Source organism: Ziziphus jujuba, chromosome 6 (assembly GCF_031755915.1).
Source record: "Ziziphus jujuba cultivar Dongzao chromosome 6, ASM3175591v1".
In the NCBI taxonomy this organism is placed as follows: domain Eukaryota; kingdom Viridiplantae; phylum Streptophyta; class Magnoliopsida; order Rosales; family Rhamnaceae; genus Ziziphus; species Ziziphus jujuba.
This window is the reverse complement of record NC_083384.1, coordinates 12,107,931-12,126,418: the sequence shown is the minus strand read 5'-3', so window position 1 is coordinate 12,126,418 and position 18,488 is coordinate 12,107,931. Positions and strand designations below refer to the sequence as shown.

At 32.5% G+C, this 18,488-nt stretch overlaps 3 protein-coding genes across 3 annotated transcripts; 1 reads left to right on the top strand and 2 right to left on the bottom strand.

Annotated features, from left to right (window-relative positions):
- The first annotated feature begins 385 nt into the window (after nt 1-385).
- Nucleotides 386-7,480, top strand: LOC107430743 (protein DEFECTIVE IN EXINE FORMATION 1). Its single transcript, XM_016041619.4, has 13 exons — nt 386-1,019; nt 1,170-1,280; nt 1,533-1,615; nt 1,920-2,037; nt 2,148-2,308; nt 2,509-2,990; nt 3,221-3,291; nt 3,901-4,157; nt 4,786-4,967; nt 5,960-6,243; nt 6,340-6,457; nt 6,588-6,770; nt 6,921-7,480. The coding sequence occupies exons 1-13, from the start codon at nt 880-882 to the stop codon at nt 7,233-7,235; spliced, it is 2,505 nt and encodes an 834-aa protein (XP_015897105.1). The 5' UTR covers nt 386-879; the 3' UTR covers nt 7,236-7,480.
- Nucleotides 7,481-9,105: 1,625 nt separating this feature from the next.
- On the bottom strand, nt 9,106-10,519 carry LOC107430744 (uncharacterized). The gene has a single exon (XM_016041621.4). It carries the CDS (start codon nt 9,755-9,757, stop codon nt 9,419-9,421), a length of 339 nt encoding a protein of 112 aa, XP_015897107.1. The 5' UTR covers nt 9,758-10,519; the 3' UTR covers nt 9,106-9,418.
- An 860-nt stretch (nt 10,520-11,379) lies between these two features.
- LOC107430731 (probable anion transporter 3, chloroplastic) lies at nt 11,380-18,196 on the bottom strand. The gene is made up of 8 exons (XM_048463901.2): nt 17,547-18,196; nt 13,772-13,998; nt 13,095-13,443; nt 12,914-12,958; nt 12,627-12,773; nt 12,286-12,423; nt 12,112-12,145; nt 11,380-12,006 (listed from the first exon to the last, which is right to left on the bottom strand). The coding sequence occupies exons 1-8, from the start codon at nt 17,994-17,996 to the stop codon at nt 11,831-11,833; spliced, it is 1,566 nt and encodes a 521-aa protein (XP_048319858.2). The 5' UTR covers nt 17,997-18,196; the 3' UTR covers nt 11,380-11,830.
- Between the last annotated feature and the right edge of the window lie 292 nt (nt 18,197-18,488).

Here is an 18,488-nt window from a genome sequence, read left to right as displayed (position 1 = left end):
GGAAAAAAAATTACTAGTTTATCTGTTATATCTATTAATTACTCGAAAAGAAAAATTACTAGTTTATTTGTTATATCTTTTAATTACTAGAAAAATTCTAAATAAAATTCCAGTGAATATTTATTAAATATTTTTTTTTCGTGTGGAGATTATAAATATTTGTTTATCTTTTGAGTATGTTTTTTAGTATGTAAGATAACGTCATTACTATGAGCCAAAAAAAAAAAAAAAATTGTTACTGAAAAATAAAATTATTTGGGAATAAAGTTATAAATATAATTTAAAAATTAACATTTTTAATCCAAAAGTTTTTAGTGAGAAAAACAGAAAAAAAAAAACTTAATACTATTTCTTTAGCCCATTGTGATGACGAGAAAACCGAATAATTCAATTCGGTGGGGACTTACGCGCAATTTGCAAAGAAGTCTGGTTTTTTCCAGAATCCAAACAAAGGCAGAGTAATTTTCGAAACCCCGTTTACTGTCATTCCAAGCTTGGTCATCATAATTTGGCAGAAGCAAACATTAGCAAAATGGTCCATTTCTCACTGCGCGCGTGATTCCCACTCTCCGCAATCCAGTTCACCGGTCACCGGAGGCGGTGCCTTTAACATCCCCTCTAAGGGCCACTCCGAGTCCTCGATCCGTTGACTGGAGCCATCAATGTCTTAAGCTCTCTCTCTTCAGCTTCAATTTTCTACCTTTTTCTCTCACCGTGTCTCTGTCACTCCCAAACTAGCCGCTGAGGTCTTTATGAAACCCTAGCTAGGGGTTTACATAATTGGGACCCGATTGTGAAAGAATTTGCTTCTCCGTGTTATCAAATAGTGTTTTTCAATTAATACCTCTAACTGGTTTCAAGTATTTAAAGGAAGATCATATGAAATCTTCGGGGTTTAAGGTTTTTGTGATATCTTTGATTCTATGCACTGCCTTGCATTTCTCTCATGGCGAGGAGGCGAAGAAAAATAAGTTCCGGGAACGAGAAGCCAGTGACGATGCCCTTGGCTATCCAAACGTGTATGATTCTATATAGTCTTCTTTTAACTTACATTTCGGCTTAAAAATGTAATTGTTGGGATTTCAGTAGTAGGAGATTTTGATTTGCTTTTTTTTTTTAATATTTTGTTTCTCTTCGAATTTTTTATTTTTTATTTTTAATAATTTCAGAGATGAGGATTCCTTGTTGAATTCGAATTGCCCTAAGAATTTGGAGCTAAGATGGCAAACTGAAGTTAGTTCTAGTATTTATGCTACGCCCCTGATCTCCGATATTAACAGGTAAAGACCTCATCACATTCCTAATAGCATGGAATTGGTGTTTGAGATTTTGTTGATATATATATATATATATAATTTTTTTTTTTTTTTTTTTTAAAATTTGGTTATGCATTTTGAGAATTATAATTTTACACCACCTGGGGAATCAATTGTAATAAGCAATCCAGTCCAATATAGCTGTTGTGATTTGTACTATTGCAGTTCTCTATAATTTCCTGGGCTTTCATTTTTTATTCTCCTTTTGCTTTTTAGTGATGGGAAGCTCGATATAGTTGTACCCTCTTTTGTTCATTACCTGGAAGTTCTGGAGGGTTCTGATGGAGACAAACTGCCAGGTACAAAATTATTATCTCATCCGGTGGGAAGCTGATTTTTGATTTATAATTTTATTGGTTATCTTTTATGTTAAACTCTATATATCCAACCAACTTTTGTATATGTTATTCACTGAGAAATGCCAATAATCTATCAATCAGTTGTATATGTTATTCATATTAGAAGCATAAGAAGAGGATCTAATGTATGGAAGTAGATTACTGGAAAAAAAAAAAAAAAAAAAACCCTAAAAAGTAAAAAACTCTACTAGTGGCTGCATTGAGTTTGGTGCTGTAGACCTATAATTACTAAATGGTTTGTCAGGTTGGCCTGCTTTCCACCAGTCAACTGTGCATGCCAGTCCTATACTATATGACATTGACAAGGATGGTGTAAGAGAAATTGCTTTGGCAACTTACAACGGTGAAGTAGTCTTTTTCAGGTACTTGTCATTATATGCATGAAAATTGCCTTGTGATATTTCTCTCTTCCAATGGTTGTTTACTTGTACTCAGAGAATCAAACTCATAATCTCAATTTAATTCATTTTAGGGTGTCAGGCTACATGATGGTAGACAAACTAATAGTACCTCGTAGGAAGATAAAGAAGAACTGGTATGTGGGTTTGCATCAAGATCCAGCGGATCGTTCGCAGCCAGATGTTCAGGATGACCAACTCATCCAGGACGCTGCTAATGCGAAATCAAAACTTCGTAAGTCACACCCATGTTCAAGTAAACTTTATATCTTATTCTAGCTTGTCAGCTTCTATTTCTTTTTATCATTTATTTCTAGGGGATTTTTATAGGAGAAATATGAGCCTGCTGAGAGATATCTTGGCTTTATATGCTTGGGAGAAATATTCCTGCTAATAATAACTAACCATATTGGTAGTGTCTGGTTATATATGTAGAAACAAGTGGAAACACTCATGACTCTAACACTTCAGCGGGAAATCACTCTGGCGTGGTGAATGCATCAATTGTAGAGAATCAGGGAGAAGCAAATGGAAGTCAAATAGGAGCAGGCATCAAGCTACCTGAGAGTGCAGGTAATTCTTCTGCAGGAACTGTTCATGCAGATCATGGAGTAAGCACTGGAAGACGGCTTCTTGAAGATAAAAACTCAGAATCGAAGGAAGGTGGTTCTGAATCCCAGGGCAGTAGCAATGAGGATGTACCTTCTGCAAATCTGCAGAATGAGGAAGCTTTGGAAGCAGATGCAGATGCATCTTTTGAGCTTTTACGCGATAGTGATGAACTGGCTGATGAATACAGTTATGACTATGATGATTACGTAGATGATTCTATGTGGGGAGATGAGGATTGGACTGAAGTGCAACACGAGAAATTGGAAGATTTTGTGAATGTTGACTCTCACATCTTGTGCACTCCTGTGAGTTAAATGATCTGTTGGTCTCTGTGAGTTACAAAATATATGTATTCCCTTGTATCTGCATGCATATATAGATTTTCTGTTTGTGTGCATTGGTTTCTTGTATTTATGTGTTAAGACAGATTTTATTGGTCAATAGATGCATGTTAGATGCGCTTGACAATTTCTTCTGTTTTTTTTTTTTTTTTTTTTTTTTTTTTTTTTTTTTTTTCCTTTTGAAATTTCACCAGGTCATAGCAGATATTGACAAAGATGGGGTATCAGAAATGGTTGTTGCCGTTTCTTACTTTTTTGATCATGAGTAAGTTCTTTTCTGTAGATTCTGATTGCTTTTTCATATTTGAAAATATTCTAATGATGGAAAGTTAGCTCTTCAATAACCTTATCAATATCATTTAATGTTTGGTTTAAACCATCGGTATGGCCATCAAGATTGTGGTTGTTAGCATGTGGACTCCTGTTGGAGACGGGATTTTATTAGTATATTTGCTTACAATTTATAAACAGCAAGTTATTTCAGCTTAAGGAATTATTGTTGTTGGGCTTTTATTTTATTTTATTTTTTTTATAAATATAATTATTATCCTAAAGTACAGTAGTATTTGTTTTAGCCATAATACTACTATGATGTAGTTATTAGAAATGGGGGTGGGGGTGGGTGGGGAATGTAGTTTTACGATATGAACTTTTCTGCAGCCTGGGCTTAGATTGAGCATCTTTAGCTGCATGCATCCTGAATTTGACCAGTTCTACATGACTAGGTTTGTCCTGCATATCCATGTGAAAAAATTGATTGAATGATTTTTTTTTTTTTTTCCTCTCCATATGTAACATATATTAGATAGTTACTCTTTATACTGTGTATTAATGAGTTGAACTGAAAAGTAATTAGTGTCCTTTAAGATGACAGGTACTATGGAAACTCAGAGCACTTGAAGGACTTGGGTGACATTGACATCGGAAAATATGTGGCTGGGTCAATTGTTGTTTTCAATCTTGATACAAAACAAGTAAAGTGGACATCTGAACTAGATCTGAGTACTGATACTGGAGACTTCCGTGCCTTTATATATTCTTCTCCAACTGTTGTTGATTTGGATGGCGATGGGTATATGGACATTCTTGTTGGAACTTCGTTTGGCTTATTTTATGTCTTGGATCACAAGGGTAATTCCCTGTAATTGCATACTAATTTCTTTTTCCCTGTGTCTTCAGATTATGTCATTTTATTTGTATTCTATTTTTGCCGTTATGGGGCAAAGTTTTGTCCATTGTAAATTTAATCAAATCACCAGGGCTTAGTTGCTGTAAATTTTGCTGCGGAGGTTATGCCTTGTAAAATTGTTCATTTTTTCATAAAGTTTTGTCCATTTTTTAAACTTCTAAAATTAGTGAACCATGTGTTGTTCATGGTTATATGCATTAGATAAAAAGGCCTCTTTGCATGTGATGATAGAAGAGCATTGTTGAATTATACATTCAACATTCATATAATTGATTTTTATTTGATGGATAACACACCCTTGATATGCCTTTTCTGTGGTTTCCATATTGTCCCGGAAAATATGGGTGATAGATTACTTTTATTATTGAAAATACATTCTCCTGCAAGAGCTGTGCATTCATGGTGTTCTCCCAAAAGATGTTTTTGGCTAATTGTATTTGTCCATATTGGAAGGATGCACTTCCCCCCCTCCACTAGTTCCACCATTCTAAATTTCTTAAATTTCCTTACGTGGTAGAATTTGAAATATCTCCTCTTGCAATTTGTACACTAATTGTGTCCCGCATGCAGGAAATGTAAGGCCTAAATTTCCTCTTGAAATGGCTGAAATTCAAGGAGCGGTTGTAGCAGCCGATATTAATGATGATGGAAAAATTGAATTAGTGACTACTGATACGCATGGAAATGTTGCTGCGTGGACGGCACAAGGAGATGAGATTTGGGAAAAGCATCTTAAGAGTATGGTTCCACAGGTAATTTACACCTTCAATGTCGTTGTTAAGTTGTATGGGATATGTTATAATACAAGCCATATAAGGTGACAACTCCTCGTATACAGTAGCAGATTGTTGTATTTATCAATCTTACCACATATATTAAGGCCCTGTTTTGCACAGCCAGGAGAAGGAATAGTAATGCAATTGAACAGTCTGTCTAAATCTCTGATTTGGATGCGTCTAAAGGGACAATAGCGAAGGAAGAATAGAAAAGTTCTGGAAATATGATCCAGTGTTTTTTTTTTTTTTTTTTTTTTTTTTTGGTAGTAGAATAGGATCCAGTGGCTTGTTAGTTGCGTACCTGTGAGCAGGCTTGTTAACATGAAAATTCAAAGGGAAGTATGTCTAAAGAATAAAGATGATTCTCCTTTATCCATGATAATAATATATGAAGTTATCAGAAAAACTTTCCCATCCTTGAACCCATAACTTGATAAAACTTTAGCCACGGAAAAACCTTGTTAGATTTACAAGCAAAGAAATTCAACAAAATCAATAATAAAATTATCTTGGATATTTTCCTTATGGTCCTATTCCTTTTAATGTTGCATTATTAGTATTGCTTATATGTTCTGGATCTGTATTGAAGATTCTAAATAAGTTTTCTGTTAGCAAATAGCATGAAACAAAAAATTTAATCAAATTTTATCCTACATCTCAAGAGAAGGTGAAAAATTAAGTGGAAATATTGGTTGTGTTTTTTTTTTTTTTTGGCTGCATGTGTTAATTACCATTTGGTCAATGACTCTATCAGTTATCGTGTGCCCAGATTTGTATCTAGTTATTAAGAACGCTGAGGTTCTGTGTTTTACTTCATGGATTCTATATTTTAATGCTTTTAAAGTTTCCATTTGATTAATGTGTCTGAACGTTAATATTGATACTATTTGCATTGGGATGTTATTGAACTAGACCTTGTTCTCTATTCTTAAGTGGGATAATGCATAACTGATCTTCATATTCCTCAGGCTCCAACTATAGGCGATGTTGATGGAGATGGCCATACTGATGTTGTGGTTCCAACAATATCAGGGAACATTTATGTTCTCAGTGGTAAGGATGGATCATATGTTCGTCCTTATCCATATAGAACTCAAGGGAGAGTAATGAGTCGGGTTCTTCTTGTTAATTTGAACAAACGTGGCGAGAACAAGAAGGGACTCACTCTTGTCACAACGTCATTTGATGGTTATCTATACCTGATAGATGGAGCAACATCATGTGTGGATGTTGTTGATATTGGTGAAACTTCGTAAGCGATTCTTAGATCCTTCAGTGCTGCCGCATTTACTGTTGATCCTTCCTCTTCCTATAAGCTATAGCTAATTCATTAATCTTTTTATGACAGATATAGCATGGTTTTGGCAGACAATGTTGATGGTGGAGATGATCTTGATCTAATTGTGACAACCATGAATGGCAATGTCTTTTGTTTCTCAACTCCTGCTCCTCACCATCCGTTGAATGTAGGATTGATCAATCTGAAGCTGATCCATGGATACTTCTATATTTTTGTATTCTTATTTTTCAGTTTTTTACTGTTTATATATATATTTATTTATTTTAAATTATTCTTTAATCATTATCCTACTTCAGGCATGGAGATCACCTAATCAAGGAAGAAATAATGTGGCAAATCGGTACAAGCGTGAAGGTATCTTTGTTTCACATTCATCAAGAGGTTTCCGTGATGAGGAAGGCAAGAGCTTCTGGGTGGACATCGAGATAGTAGATGAATATAGATTCCCATCTGGGACCCAAGCACCATATAATGTCACAGTAAGTAGTTTCTTCACTACCAGTTAAATTTCATGAAATTTGATGACTTTTTTTATCCTCTCTCTCTCTCTCTCTCTCTCTCTCTCTGTTTTTCATTAAATTCGCTTGAATAATGGAAGTCAATTTTCATGTTTTCTCAATTCTATGTAGACCACCTTGTTTGTTCCTGGTAATTACCAAGGGGAGAGAAGGATAACGCAAAACCAGATTATAAATCGTCCTGGAACACATCGAATAAAGCTCCCAACTGTTGGGGTAAGGACTACAGGGACTGTTATGGTGGAGATGGTTGACAAGAATGGACTCTATTTCACAGATGATTTCTCCCTCACATTCCATATGTATTACTATAGATTGTTGAAGTGGCTCCTTGTGCTCCCAATGCTTGGGATGTTTGGCGTGCTTGTCATTCTTCGCCCACAGGAGGCCATGCCTTTGCCATCGTTCTCAAGAAACACTGACTAATGTTTGCTCAACTGATGTTAAACCCGACAATCATGGAATCTGAGAAATCTGCAATCCAACCAAGGACAAAAGCATGGTGAGAAAATATTGCCATTTTTATCATCGTGGATGAATCTTTATTGGCCCAAAAGTATAGTAGGGACAAGCTGAATTTGAGATTTAGGTGATAGATAGTCGGAAGTTGTAACATAGACGAATTTGAGTTATAAACCATGAATTCAAGTCCCAAATGGTTTCTTGGTTCATACCACATTTTTTTTTTTTTTTTCACTCAAAAATTGATTTCGAGTATTAAGCAAAGGAACTAATAGTTTATTGAAAGGAAAACTTTTTTTTCTTTTTTTTTTAATTCTTTCTGTAGTTAAAAAGTGCCATGGATTATCTAAAGATTATTGCTGATGAAAATAAAATGGAAATAAACTGGAATTTCATATACTGTATTTGCTATGCATTTACCATTTTGATATTTGCTCGTGTTGAGGGTGTATTTGCTTCATGCATCTGAACCGAACTAGCATTTTTAGATAAACTAAATAGTAACATAACCTTCTGCGATCTCTCATATTTTCTTCTTGCCAGCGTTTACAAAAGAATAAATGGAATTGAGTTTCATTTCCCTCAAATTATTAAAAATATAACTATCTTGCTTAGAATGTTTGGCAAATGTTTTCGATGTATAATAAAATCAATTTTTTATTAAATTTTCATTTTTAATGTTACGAATTTGTCAAAATCACCCAGATTTTAAAACTGGTTTTGCCCTAGGAAAGCTTGCACCTTTTATTCTGTTTCATTTTATTTTAGTTTTTGAAAAAGCATGAAATTAGCTGGATCAAATCCAACCCCATCCCCCAGAGATTAGCAATTTTAAATCCATAAGCATCAAAAGAAATTAGAAATGTAATTAAATGGCTTTGCTTCAAGAAATTTTAAATTTGGTCTCTGCGTTTAAGTTAAAGTACATAAACTCCTTTTCCCCTCAGGTTCTCAAACTTTGGTAAGTCCCAAGCTTGGTAAAGATTCGCTTCCTGCAGACTTTTGAACACACTTCAACCTACTACAAAATGTTTACGAGACTCGCTCAAGACTTAACGGCTGGTTTATGCTACGTGACTCACATTGTTTTTTTCTTTTTAATCGATGAAGTATTTATACCTAAACAAAGAGACGGAATACAAGATGACACAAAATATACAGGAAATCATGATGGAAATTGAAATCCCAGTCAAGTAGAAGCTCCCTCTGTCTATTTGCTTTTTACGCTTATACCATCAACAATGGTGTAAAGATTTCCTGGCACTGTATGCTGCAGTGTTTATCCCATATATGAATTCCTTTCAGTCGTCTTCAAAGATTAAATTTCTGCATTCCTCTTCTACAACACCCAAGCACAAGCATAAAAAAACAGTCCCAAGTAAGAGTCAGACACCAACTTCCCCATAGAACTTCGAGCAATTATTCCAACCGCTGCTTCCTCTGATTGTGGCACAAATGAGCCACTAAAATTGATCTAAATTGTGTTTCCTAAAAATTGGCTGCTAATTACCGATAAGAGTGCTAATGTGGCGCTCCATCGAGAGACTACAGCTGAATTCTTTGGTTGGTGAATGGGAATTCTACCCAAGCTTCCAAGGTGCTTTGAATGATATGCAGTCGCTGATGACGATTATTTTATGCCTCTCTGATCGATGCAAACCAAAGAAACTTTTCATCTTTTCGCTGCCTTTTTCTAATTCATTGGCCACTTCCAGAGCCAGATCAACGATCTTACATTTAAGTATCAAATATTAGCATGGCCTGGTGGAAACTGATTGCAAAATTTAAAGCACCATCAAAGAGCAATTGATTTGGAACATCCATGCATTCTGAATTGTAATTAACCACCACAGTTGCAAATTTCTGTTTCAGAAAGAACCTAAGTAATCTGATTAAGCAATGGTTTCAGTATTTACATCCCCAAAAAAAAAAGACTTGAAACATTTACAGCAGATTCCTAATCATACTGTTCGTTTCTAGTACTTAAAAATGACAAATTTAAAGTAACCAAGTTTCAAGACTTGACATAAAGAGAGGCCTTAGAGTATCAAAAAACTATAAAAGCAGAACCTGTAGCATATCAAAAGCCAGTATTAGCAAATATTTCTTGAACAGAGGAGAAAAAACCTTATATCAATATAAGAGAACTAAAAGACCTGCAATACAGGTCTCTTTCCAAGCCTCTTGATCTCTTTGTCCATTTTCCCCGTAAGCATTAATCCAAACATCTTGAAATCGCATAAAAATGACCATATTGGATGCCCAAATGTAGCAGGAAAATTCCCTTCAATGAAGAAATGGCTGTACCAAGCACATCCATACCCAGAAAGAGGCACGAAGATCAAAAACCACCAACTGAACAACAAAGAACACATTAAGAAGAAAATACTAATAAGCGTCCCCACGAAATGCCAACGCCTAGTGGATGGTTTCGAGTGTTGGTTCACATAGAAGGCCCAGAACTCATCCAAGCTCCTGAAATTCATATCTTCCAGAGAAAGGAAAATTAACCCCACTTCAGAATTTTCCTTGAAAACCCTAATCACAACACGAAACAATTAAAAAACCCAAATGAAAAAAATCTTGATCAGGTAGCTTTTATGGATCCCTGACGAGGCCAAAAAAAAAAAAAAAAACCCAAAATTACTCTCTGGATTTTTGTTAATTCTCAAGTAATTGGGGCTTTCGAGGCTAATTGGTCTCTGGGTACGCCTGAAATCATCGTTAGGGGACAGAGACCAGGTATGTATATATATATATATATATATATATATATATATATATATATATATATTTTTTTTTTTTCTGTTTTTGAGTTGAAGATTCAGCAAAAGAAATCTTTAAAAGAGTGGATGAGAAATTTGGGTAATCAGCCAAATGTTTTTCTTTTTCACCACACAATTTTTCGTTTGACAATCAATCAAACAGCACTGGGTCACATAGAAAAGGAGTGCAATTTGGAATTTGGAATTTGGGCTTCAATAGCTTCAGAAGGGTGGATTCTCTCTCTCTCTCTGTATGGATGCTTGCGTGTTGAAACCAAAGTAGGTCTACCGTCTCTTCCACAACACTCACTTTGAACTTATCATTTTGTTTCTGCCACCATTTTCCTTTGGTGGCATGAAGAAACGAAAACCATAAAATCCAATAACTATTGTTTTCATTTTTAAGGGGAAAAAAAAAAAAAAAAGAATTTTCCTATTGGTACAGAAAAAAATTATTGAAGAATTTTTAAAATATATTCCCATTACATAATCAAAATTAATTTGTTCTATAAAATTTGCCTTTCATTATTTAAATTCTTATATACTTTCTGCCAAAGCTGGCAGCAAAGCAGCATATGTCCATTGGATTAAATAATTTATCTAAATTATTTAACAAAAAAATATATTTTATCTCATTATCTCAGGGACCACCAAAAAAGGGCCAAAAAAAAAAAAAAAAAAAAAAAAAGGAAAACAAAGAAGAAGAATTGGTCTCCATGAAAATTTTGACGTGTAGTTTGGTTTTTATTATTTTGATTGTTTTTTAATTTTATTTTAAATTTTTATCATTAGCTTGGGGGATTGGATAAGATGAATGGTGACAAAGCAACTTGGGAATTCCCGGATAATTTGACTATATGTTATGAAAAATTATGAAATTACATTTATTTCCATTATTATTATTATTATTTTGTTGTTTTGGTTCTTGGAATCTTTAGTTGTTTGTCAATAAGCCGGCCATGAGCCATCAAGGTGGACATCGCGTCATCATGGTATCAGCCTTAATTTTGGGTTTTATTTTTAATTTTTTTAAATTTTTCGTTTATTTTGGTAGCTAGACATTTTTCAATTTTAGTTTATACACCATGATCCAAATTACTTGAATTATTATATAAAAAAAAATTTATTTACTTGAATTGTATTTATGTATAAAACTTCTCACATGTGTTCATATATAATGATTATATCCAAGAAAGGTTTGTGTAATGCATATTCAGAAAGGTACTCATTCCAAAACCCCCAAAAAAAAAAATAATAATAATAATAAATAAATAAATAAAATAAAATGGTTCCTTGCACTTTTTACTCTTGCAAAATACCTTGATCAATCACAAATAAAAGCATGACGAAGATTTTATTTTATTTTATTTTATTCAGATTATAAATGAATAAATATAGATCTTGATAATTTGGATACAAGATTTGACCCTTCAATCTTTACACTACTAATTAATTTTTTCCCTACTTACCACATCACTTGTCTTTTCCTTTCTTACAACTATACCTTAATATATACAATACAAATAAAGGAACTGGAAAACAGCAAATGACAAGGCCGGTGGAACTAGAAGGATTCTTGCCTCGGTCCTTAGACTAGAAAAAGGATTTTTTTTCTTTTTCTTTTTTTTTTTTTTTCCTTCCATAGTCTAGCATTCCTAAAATTAATAAATAAATAAAAGGCCAAAATTTTAAAATTCCTATAAAAGAATTTATCTCATTTCCTTTCTTCTTCCTATGAGATCTGCAATCATATTATCAATTCCTTAATGTAAAACTCTAATTGGCCTCGACATTTCAGTCATAGAAGACTCGCTCTCCGCTAGCAAAAAGGTTCCAAAAGATGGCTGCTACAAAATACAGAGCTGCTGTAAGAGTCAAGAATGCCTGAAATGATCCCAACCATTGTACAAAATAACCAGTTCCTATGGTGCTGATTATTGCTGCAAGTGTCCCAGCTGAATTAGAGATCCCTGTTGATAAAGAATGTCATCAAACTAAACAACTTGAAAAAAAAAAAAAAATGCAATTGAAACAACAAATTCCCTTATCAAGCATAATTGATAAATGAAACATACCATGAAGAAATCCTGCATACTGTGGAGCTATATCCTGATCACAAAAACCACACAAGCTAAATCAAAATTCGATGCTAAAATCTAATCCAAAAGCAATGCTCAGACTATTTGGGGTTATAATCCAGCTTTTCAACATGTTGTTTTTGTCATGACCGAATGAATGGACTAACTTACCTGTATATTGAGGAGAAACCCAGCTTGGCTGAAAGAGCTAAAGCTTAAGGCTGCTGTGATGAGTATCGAAGCAACAGTTGGTGTAGTCGCGTAGTTCAAGCAGAGCAATGACACTCCAGGCCCAATGAAGCCAATGGACTGTTCATATGTATAATACATCAGCAGAGTAGTAGAAATATATTTTGTAAATCAGCTAGCTACCTTATACGTTTAGGATCTTTAAGTATTTTTAGGGTATAGGAAAATCCAATAGAGCTAAAATAAAACTTTAGCAACATTTCTGCATTAGACTCTGAATTTAACTATGTGCTTCTGTAAACAAATTGTACTCAGAGAGTTACCTGCATGATCTTTCGGACAAATGTCAAAGAATAGCCAGCCTTAATTAAATAGTCTGATACTGAACCTGCAATGAAGCCGGAAATCGCCATTGTTCCCCATGGAACCGCACTAAACCACGCTGCTGTCCTGAGGTTCACATTAAATGCCTATATGCACATCCATAACAATAGAAAACAAAAAACTTGCTTCAAGGATTTACCATTTACATTCTTTTTTCCATAGAAACATAATAAGATAATATATCACTCAGTATAGAAATTAAAAATAATGATAATAATTTACTCACAGTCTTGAAGTAAACAGGCATCCATGAGAGAAGAACAAAGTAACCCTGTGATATAGACCAGCTTTAAGTATCATAATATTCAGCCCACTAAAAAAAGTATCCGATTCAAAATTGAAGCTTTATGAGTTTTTTATTAGAAAATTAATAATCTCAGCCATCCAAAAAGCTAGAGAAAACTCACCCAATTGTTAGTTATATTGGCTAAAATTATAGCCCAAGTTGGCAATTTTGATAATAAGAGTCCAAGAGGTGGAAGTTTGCCACTTTTCACAGGTATATCAGTTTTTCCAGCTTGAATCAATTGAAGCTCTAATTTGGAGATGAAATTACTTTCTCGAGGATGATTTGTGACTTTATATGCCCATGTTATGAACCAGAGCAATCCAAGAGACGAGAAAAGAATAAAGGGACCGGAAATTCCCATCGATGATAACATTATAGGAGTCAATAATAATCCTGTAACATTGCCAAGATGAAATCCTGCCATTGACAATCCAACAGCACTTGCTCTTTCCTGACTTGGAAACCATCTGTCAAAAAAATAAAATAAAATAAAAAATAAAAAATCATATGGGAAACAAATTTTTAATTGTCACTCTTTAGTCCCAAGTGACCCTTAGCTGAATCAACATAAAATTTTCACTTCGGTTCAATACCACCACAACATTTTGGTACAAAAACTCTCACATTACACCTTGTCTATTCAATATCTATTCCTCATATTATTCTAATCATGCATTTTGCATTTTCTTTAAATAAATACAACGAAAGAAGTGAATACAAACTGGAAAAGCATAAAATATTATTAAAGAAGCGGAATGTAATTAGAGTCCATAATTTTGAGCAAGGATTAATTACCTCGAGAGGAGGGTGGTCATGGAAGGAAGAGCAACACCTTCAGCGAGTCCGAAGAAGGTACGGACAGCCAAGAGACTTGTTGTTGAGTGATTAGCAGCCCATGGAGTAAGTAGAGTTGCCAAAGACCATAAAACCACACCCCAAGCCATCACTCTTTTCCCTCCATATTTGTCCACTAGTGCCCCTCCAATAACCGATGAGAGTATGTATCCCCACAGAAACGATGACTTCACAAAATTTGAACCAAACCACATTTTATTTTATTTGTCATTTTATTAATCTAACAATGTAATCAACAAACAGAAGCAAAAGCAAAAAAATGAAAACAGAATAAGAATGAAAGCAACTAAGCAAGTCATATTACTACAGAAAAATACTCTCAAATTTTGTTCAGTTTGAATTCCAATGATTTGATGTAATATTTGTATTTGAGTTACTGTATTTGGTTTAAATGCAAATTAAGTTTGACGCATCTTGTTCAAATTTCATCAAAACTATATCAACCAATCTATTAAGCTCGAGCTTATCCTGGATTCGACCCAAGAAATGTCTAACAATTTAATATGTTAATGGCGAGAATACATAATTGATTTTTTTTTTTTTTTATATCTTACCAAATTAAACATTTTAAATTTTCTGTTACGTTAAATTCTAAAGTTTACTTTAAAAAAAATAAATTTTAAATCCTTATTATAAAGTTTGTTTTGGTAGGTAAGATATTTATGAAGAATTAGGCATATCATACGTCAATATCACACCTTACTTCTTGTTTTTTTTTTTTTTTTTTATCATTTATAATAGTTTTTCCTTTCAACCTGAAATACTTTTTAGTTGATTTACCAACTAAGCCCCACTTGGCACACATTAACTATTATATAAGCGTATTTTTAGATCTCTAAGAATAAGCATATTAACCAGAACAAGAAAAAATAAAACATATACATTAATACATAAAAATAAAACATATACATTAATACATTCTTAAAACTTAATCTACCATAAAGTAAGTCTTATAACTTGAGTTTATCGAGATTGATTCATTTAATAGAGTTCCAAGGACATTTTTTTTTTAACTGAACTTAAAATATTATTTAATTTCTGTTAAAAATAATAAATCTAATTTAATTTAATTACTACCAAGTTTGTATTTGAAAGAACATAAATTTTATTTTATTCAAGATTCGATTTACTCTATCAATAAATTTTTTATTTATTAAGATGTGGAACGGTAGAAAGCATGAGACCAAAAAATAAAAATAAAAAATCTAATTCCATAAGAAAATGATCTTGAATTCTAAACAACTGCAAATGGCAAAGTTAGGAATAAAATATTGGAAACATTAAATGTTTCGCCGTCAATTTATGGTATTTATAGCTCAAATCCCAGTTAGTACGAGCTGTGGCAATTATTGCCCAAAAGGAAAGAAGACCAATACCTGAATATTAGCACAACCCAATGGGTCCCATTGCCCAAATCCAATACAAAGTTGCCGATTTTGATTAGCAAGTAAGGATAAAATCATCATCTTTTGCATACAAATTTTTAATATATATAAATAATATTAAAATATTAAATTGTATCAATTATTTTAAAATTATATTAATCATTTTTTTTATTATATATCAAAAAATTTATAAAATAAACCATATGAAAAATATAGCTGGCCAAGGTTACCAAAATTTGAATTCGCTATTTGGGTGGGGTCCAGTAGCTGACAACTAAAGGGTATAATCGTAATTTTAACTGAGGATACTTCGTTATGACAAAATTCCTCCTCGCCCTCCCCAGCTACCCTTCTTTATATTATATTAATACCCCGCGTTTTTTCTGTTCTTTAATATTTTGTTTTTCTATTTTTATTTGTATTTTTTTAAGTTTATATTTTGTTTTTCTTTTCCTTTCAATGTAAGCGTGTACGACTATATTATAGGACACTTAAAAAGACTAAAATGTTACCATCGAACAGCCTTCATTGCCCGCGTGGATGATTTTCAGCTCTTAATTTATCCTAATTTAGAAGACCAAAAAGTTTTCTCAAAAAATAAAAATAAATAGAAAGACCAAAAAGTTTATATATTTTACGAGCTTCACAGACCGTCCCTTTGTACATTTTTTTAGAAATTATTTATCTTTCAATAAATAATATAGGGATAATATTGAAAGTTTCAATTTTATCCACCAAATTTAGGTATTAAGTTTTTTTTTTTTTTCCTTTATGTTTAGCTAAAGATAGATTAATAAAATAAACCAAAAACTATGCTTATATGCATGTATAACAAATATGATAGTCTTTTTTACAATAATGGAATTTTTATTATATTGAAAACAAAGAAAATAGTTGTATTTTTTAAAAAAGGAAAAATATTTTAGGTGCAATATATATATATATATAAATAAGTAAAACTGATTTGGTGAGGGAAGATGCTCCATGTTTGATAAGCGTCTAATGCATATTTTGCATCTACTGCATATCTTTTATTAGATTCCTAAATTAAAAAAAATAATCCGTATATCCAATGAAAAATAAATATTAAGCGTTTACAAAGTGGGAATCACCTTGGCCCACATTAGAATAATTTTAATAATAAGTCGAATATAGTAAATACAAGTTTTAGTTTTTTAATCAAATACTAAAGATGCCTCATGAATTAATAAATTAAAATTAAAAATGGAGTTTGGTAATTACAACTATTAATACTTATCACATTAAAAGATCAAAATCCTTATAAATAAAGTATCTTTTTGTCAATATTGGAGATGAAGATAGGACTATTACTACTGCTCCTAATTTTTTGAGAATTTCGTTCAAGAAAAAAAAATTATGCTGAAGCTAAAAATGTAAAAAAAAATAGTATATATATATATAAACATTTTTGAAAGAGTTATACTATTTTTCAAAATTGATAAATATCAAAATCTTATATGACGAATTTTGATTGTGATATTTAATTATAGTACTAGTTTTTATATCAAAATGTTAATTTTTTTAATAGTTAGTGATCATTCATCAATAATAATAAATAACATTTTGTTTTTGAAAATTACTTTATTTTAAAATTTTAATTTACAAAAATAAAACCTTTTTATAAAGCTATTTATAGGTGAGAATATCTCCAATAGTTTTTTTATTAAAATTTATATGGTAAAAAATTTGAAAAGTATTAAAAATATGAAGACATAGTATTTATCAAATAGATAATATCTATTTAAATTTATGAGATTATATCTAGAATTTCACATGAAATGAGTTAACATGCTAAGAGAAAAAAAAATTGAGAGAAAAGATTGAATTAATGAGAAGAGAAAAAAAAAGATTAATTTATAATTCACACCGATAATATATTCTTTATGTGTGAAAGATTTATTAGATATTTTCTATTTATTTTTTTTAATTACCATTTCATTTTCATTTTAATAGAACTTTTACATACCAAAGAAAATTCTTTTTAAAAAGCTGTTTGTTAACCCAATGTGATAAAAATCATTTTAAATAGGCACAATCAATAGGTATTATTGTTTATGTTCACCATTGATATTTAAAAATAAAAAATTAATAAATAATATCAAATACAATTAAATTAATACAAATTTATATATTCTATAAAATGAAAAAAGATATGGATATATTTGACAAAATCCAAGTTAACCAGAAAGCTTGTTAATTAATATAGAATACAGAATTTTATTTATTAATTATTAGTATTATTTAAATAGAAGAAAAATTCAAAGAGCCAAAAAAAAAAAAAAAAAAAAAGAATCTAAAAGAAAAAGTACCTGGACAACGCCTAAGAAAGAACTGGACCAACCAAATTGATCAGCGAGAGGTACAACAGTAACGGACATAACCACCCTATCCGCATTGCATAGACACATGGCACACGCCATAAGACCCACCACTTTCATTCTCTCCGGAATCATCTTCTTCAGCAACACATTCTCTTCCGCTATTCCTCCTCCTCCTCTTCCCCTTCCCATTACCATTCCTCTCTCTATCCCCTCCGCCGTACACCTCACGCTTCTCCATCTTCTATTCCTCTCCAAGTAGTTTTTCTCTTCCGTCCTCGTTCTTCCTCCGATTCTCCTTCCCTCCCATTTGATAGGTGGCTTCTCGCCGACTTCGAATCCCAACCGCGTCCTTCTGAAACCGATCGAACTCGAACGCCGCGAATCGAAGAAACTCGAAGAATGCGGAAGTGATTTAGTTACCGCGGCCATGGAAATCATAGAAAAGGAAAAAAAAAATTGATAATAAAATAACAGAAAATTGAACGAGAATGGGAAATATTTTAGTGTTAGAAATCCATGAAATTTAATGAAGAGAAGCGGCAGAGAAAGTCGTTGTCTCTGCGTTTTGATGAATAATTTTTTTCTTTTTATAAATAAAATATATATACATATACAAATACATATATATATATTTATTTGAGTGTGTTGGTGGGAGAGAGAGACGGAGGTAGTAGGACAAAACATAATATGGCTGTTTTGGAGTTGGTGCGACGGCGATGTTATGGGGAGGATTTGGGATGTAATTTTAAAAAGTAAAGAGGGTAATTTGGTAATTGTGGGTACACTGTTCGGTATTTTCGAAGACTTAAAGTCTCCTACGTGGCGATTCGCGTTGTCACGGTTTGCAATCACCAACCCCATTTTTTTTTTTTTGAACCAATCACCTACCCCAATTTTGATAGTTGGATTTTGGCAAATTCTTAGGCAGCC

Bases quoted from the DNA above. Each gene is read 5' to 3' on its own strand.
- LOC107430743 (XM_016041619.4), top strand. From the start codon at position 880: ATGAAATCTTCGGGGTTTAAGGTTTTTGTGATATCTTTGATTCTATGC. The intron at 2,991-3,220 runs GTGAGTTAAATG...AAATTTCACCAG, and splicing joins CTCACATCTTGTGCACTCCT to GTCATAGCAGATATTGACAA. The intron at 6,771-6,920 runs GTAAGTAGTTTC...AATTCTATGTAG, and splicing joins AAGCACCATATAATGTCACA to ACCACCTTGTTTGTTCCTGG.
- LOC107430731 (XM_048463901.2), bottom strand. From the start codon at position 17,996: ATGATTTCCATGGCCGCGGTAACTAAATCACTTCCGCATTCTTCGAGT. The intron at 13,999-17,546 runs GTACTTTTTCTT...AATTTTGTGAAG, and splicing joins CTTTCTTAGGCGTTGTCCAG to TCATCGTTTCTGTGGGGATA. The intron at 13,444-13,771 runs GTAATTAATCCT...TTTTTTTGACAG, and splicing joins ATGACCACCCTCCTCTCGAG to ATGGTTTCCAAGTCAGGAAA.
- LOC107430744 (XM_016041621.4), bottom strand. From the start codon at position 9,757: ATGAATTTCAGGAGCTTGGATGAGTTCTGGGCCTTCTATGTGAACCAA.